Source organism: Zea mays, chromosome 3, assembly GCF_902167145.1.
Source record: "Zea mays cultivar B73 chromosome 3, Zm-B73-REFERENCE-NAM-5.0, whole genome shotgun sequence".
Taxonomy (NCBI): Eukaryota; Viridiplantae; Streptophyta; class Magnoliopsida; order Poales; family Poaceae; genus Zea; species Zea mays.
In genome coordinates this window covers 188,376,722-188,380,619 of record NC_050098.1, presented here as the reverse complement: position 1 = coordinate 188,380,619, position 3,898 = coordinate 188,376,722, and the positions used below count along the sequence as shown (strand labels likewise).

Sequence of the window (3,898 nt, the reverse complement as noted above, 5' to 3'; positions counted from 1 at the left end):
ACCTTTTAGATTAGTCCAATTCCCTCCCTTAGATTAGTCCAATTCATGTCCATTAGCATTCCTAAGGAGCACCATGGAGCACGACAAGCACCGAGGCGAGGTCCCTAAGGAGCACGACCAACACGGCGAGCAAGTCATCGACGTTGAGCTGCACGGCGAGCAAGACGTCGAGCTGCATGGCGAGCAGGTCGTCGACGTTGAGCTTCACGGTGAGCAGGAAGTCAAGCTGCTTGACGAGCATGAAAAGGGCGAAAAAAGAGAAAATGATCCCGCCATGCATGCAAAAACGATGGAAAAAATTGTGCAATGCAGGCGTCAGGTCGAACTCAGACTGCATGGATGAAAAATGACTTTGGTAACCAGTGAAAACAAGTAGGACAACTTGTTATCATTGACGACATACCAAGGACTGACCTATACAGTTCTGTAACGCCAACACGTTGATTTCCGTTCTTGTATAGGTGAGCCATGTGAGCTCGCTTACAGCAATAGCAAAAACTGGGCAACAGAAGACAAACAGGCTCAACTGCTACATCTTCATAGTTCGTTGCCAATTGCCATAGACATCATCAACATTCAGTATTACAACCAGCCAGGAAATGTATACTTATCCTGTAATTTATTCTTCTCGTACTGCTGTACACATGGATTTTCTAGCTAACTGGCTGTCATGGAGTATTACACGAAATCGCTGAGCCAACAAATTAGCCAACTGATCCCTCGAGTTTCAGGTTCATGAGTGCGTCCACCTCCTGTGCGAATTCATAGGGAAGGTGCTCGAAAACAGATCTGCAGAATCCACCAATCATGGCGGCAACTGCCTTTTCATGATCTACCCCTCTTTGCTGGAAATAAAATAGCTGATCCTCTCCAATTTTGGAAGTGCTTGCCTCATGCTCAACCCGGCCACTAGTGCACCCCACCTGTGATCAACGAAGTTTTGTCACATTGATAGGGCAGAAGGTGATGAAATTCAAGGACTAATGACACTATAGGATGTCAGGTTCTGAGTGTTTGGTTCATTAGAATGCTAGAGGGAAAACACAGCTAGTTTGCTAGTGTGTTTGCCATCAAATTACATAAATTACTCATGTATCACAGCTTCATAGGATATGAGAGAGAACAAAGGTATCTTGTTCCATGATTCCATCTCCACAATGATTGAACCTTCCTTAGCACTAAACTTCAAAGTTCAAACCATGTGTCTTAGTTGCGCTTGCATTTTCCAAAAACCACGAGTATTTTTATCACTTTTTTAAGTGACACCAGAGAGATACTATAACTAAAATCTGACACTGAATCAACTGAATTGAGATTTGGCCATCAAATCTTAAAGTACATGCCTTTGATGCTACGAACTCATGGTCATGTATTTCACTGCTAAATAAGTACTAAGTGAAAACCATATACTTCATGATTATCATCAAGTATCTCAAATCCTAACGATAGCTAAAACTTCTTGTTTCCACACAATCAGTATTCAGGAACCACCCAGCTGTATTACTTGCCGCAAAGGCGCAAACCATACTACAACAGCATACAAATACAATCCCTGATTTTTCAGTCATATCAAAGTTTGCAATCTACCTAAAAGAAAGAATCTGGAAGTATGAAAAGAATGTATGATTAAAGCTACAAACATCAAAATATAGATATCCTGATTACAGAGCATTACACATCAATTTTCCAATTAAATTTAAGATCAAAGCAATGTTTTTGTTTCTCTGTCAACAAATGCAAACATTTCTGGATTACTGCAAAATTTATAAGACTAGATCAACAGTTTTCTAGTAGGTAAAGGGCCATCTTAGAAGAGGGCAGCATTAACATGGTAAATATGTGTCACCATAATCCTTGTAGAAATACAATTAAATTCAATTTAGTTCATGCTAAGGTAATTATACAGTACCCTTGACTTACATCAAATCATCAAAATAAAAATGATCCTAAGTGTCAATTTTAAGCTGAGTCTATATGCTTCATGACATATGCATGGAAGGTAATTATTCACACATAGAGTAACAGACCATTAAAAGCTTGTCATATCAGTATGTGACACTGCAATTGAACCTTACATGTCAAACCATGCAAAAGGAAGAGTCAATTACCTGAATGGTGGGATAGGTGTTCGCAGCCGCATTATCCCCGATCAACAATGAGTCACACTGTGAAGAATTATAAGCATTCTCTGCACTAGAGTTCATCAGGACCAAGCCACGGTAGCAATTCCTTGACTTCCCTGCAGAGATGCCCTTGGATATAATCCGGCTGCGTGAATTTTTCCCCTTGTGGATCATTTTCGTCCCTGTGTCTGCTTGCTGGCAATCCTTTGTAAGCGCAACCGAGTAGAACTCTCCAACACTGTCATCCCCGACGAGCTCAACGCTTGGGTACTTCCATGTAATAGCAGATCCTGTCTCAACCTGTGTCCATGAGATCTTCGAACCCCGCCCTTTGCACCTTCCCCTCTTTGTCACAAAGTTATAAATGCCTCCTCTCCCCTCCTCATCACCGGAGTACCAATTCTGCACCGTGGAGTACTTAATCTCTGCCCCATTCTCACACACAAGCTCCACAACCGCAGCATGGAGCTGATTTGAGTCATATGCTGGTGCAGTGCAGCCTTCCAAATAGCTAACAGTGCTTCTCTCATCGGCTACAATCAGAGTCCTCTCAAACTGGCCTGTCTCCTTGTCGTTGATCCTGAAGTAAGTCGAAATTTCCATGGGGCAGACCGTGTCCTTGGGCACGTAGCAGAAGGATCCGTCGCTGAACACCGCTGAATTGAGGGCGGCATAGTAGTTGTCGCCCGGCGGTACGATGCTGCCGAGGTAGCGCCTGACAAGGTCCGGGTACTCACGGATGGCCTCGGAGATGGAGCAGAAGATGACGCCCTTGGCCATGAGCGCCTCGCGGTGGGTGGTGGCGATGGAAGTGGAGTCGATGACGGCGTCGACAGCGACGTTGGCGAGGCGCTTCTGCTCGCTGAGCGGGATGCCGAGGCGGTCGAAGGTATTGAGCAGCTCCGGGTCGACCTCGTCGAGGCTATTGAGCTTGGGCTTGGTTTTGGGCGCGGAGTAGTAGCAGATAGACTGCAGGTCCACGGGCGCGTACTCGTTGTCGCTCCAGGTGGGCTCGACCATGGTGAGGAAGCGGCGGTAGGCGGCGAGGCGGAAGTCCAGCATCCACGCCGGCTCCGCCTTGAGCTCCGAGATGCGGCGGACGGTGGCCTCCGACAGCCCCTTGGGGATGGAGAAGGACTCGAAGTCGGACACAAACCCGTATTTATACTCCCTCTTCAGAAGCTTCTGCAGCGCGTCCGCCTCATCCTCCGCCGCGGCGGCCTGGGACGACAACGGAGACGGCTTCTGCGGGCCCGTTTGTACGGCCACCACCGAGAGGCGGCCGCGCCGGCGCACGTTAGCGCGGCGTACGGAGCCATAGGACGCGTGTCCTGCCCCGAGCTTGGAGGTGAGGGCGCACGGTGAGAAGAGCGTGGTTGAGGCGGAGGCGGCCATGGTCCGGCGACCGGGGCGGAGCGAAAGCGATTTGGGGATGGGGATTGGGGAGGGAGGCCGAGGCCGAGACCGAGACCGAGAGTCCGAGACCGGGGGAACCGGCCAGCCGGGGGTTGTTTGAGGGGATCCCTTGTTTGAGTGGGTGGAGCCGTGGGAGTGGTCCACGATGCGCGCACGCGTGTGGCGGCCGAGAGCCAGAGCACGGCTCTGGATAGGGGTGGATATCGAGCCAGCTCGGCTCGGCTCGACCGAGCTCGAGCTGGCTCGTTAAGGAAACGAGCTGGCTCGGCTCGGCTCGTTAAGCAACCGAGCCAGAGAACCAGCTCGGCTCGGCTCGTTTGCGAGCTCGAGCTGGCTCGTTTAGCTCGCGAGCCAGAACA

The 3,898-nt window shown here is 49.1% G+C and overlaps 1 protein-coding gene across 1 annotated transcript; it reads right to left on the bottom strand.

Annotated features, from left to right (window-relative positions):
- Window positions 1-447: 447 nt before the first annotated feature.
- LOC100382623 (uncharacterized) lies at window positions 448-2,901 on the bottom strand. Its single transcript, NM_001175347.1, has 2 exons — window positions 2,109-2,901; window positions 448-923 (listed from the first exon to the last, which is right to left on the bottom strand). Exons 1-2 carry the CDS (start codon window positions 2,724-2,726, stop codon window positions 705-707), a joined length of 837 nt encoding a protein of 278 aa, NP_001168818.1. The 5' UTR covers window positions 2,727-2,901; the 3' UTR covers window positions 448-704.
- Between the last annotated feature and the right edge of the window lie 997 nt (window positions 2,902-3,898).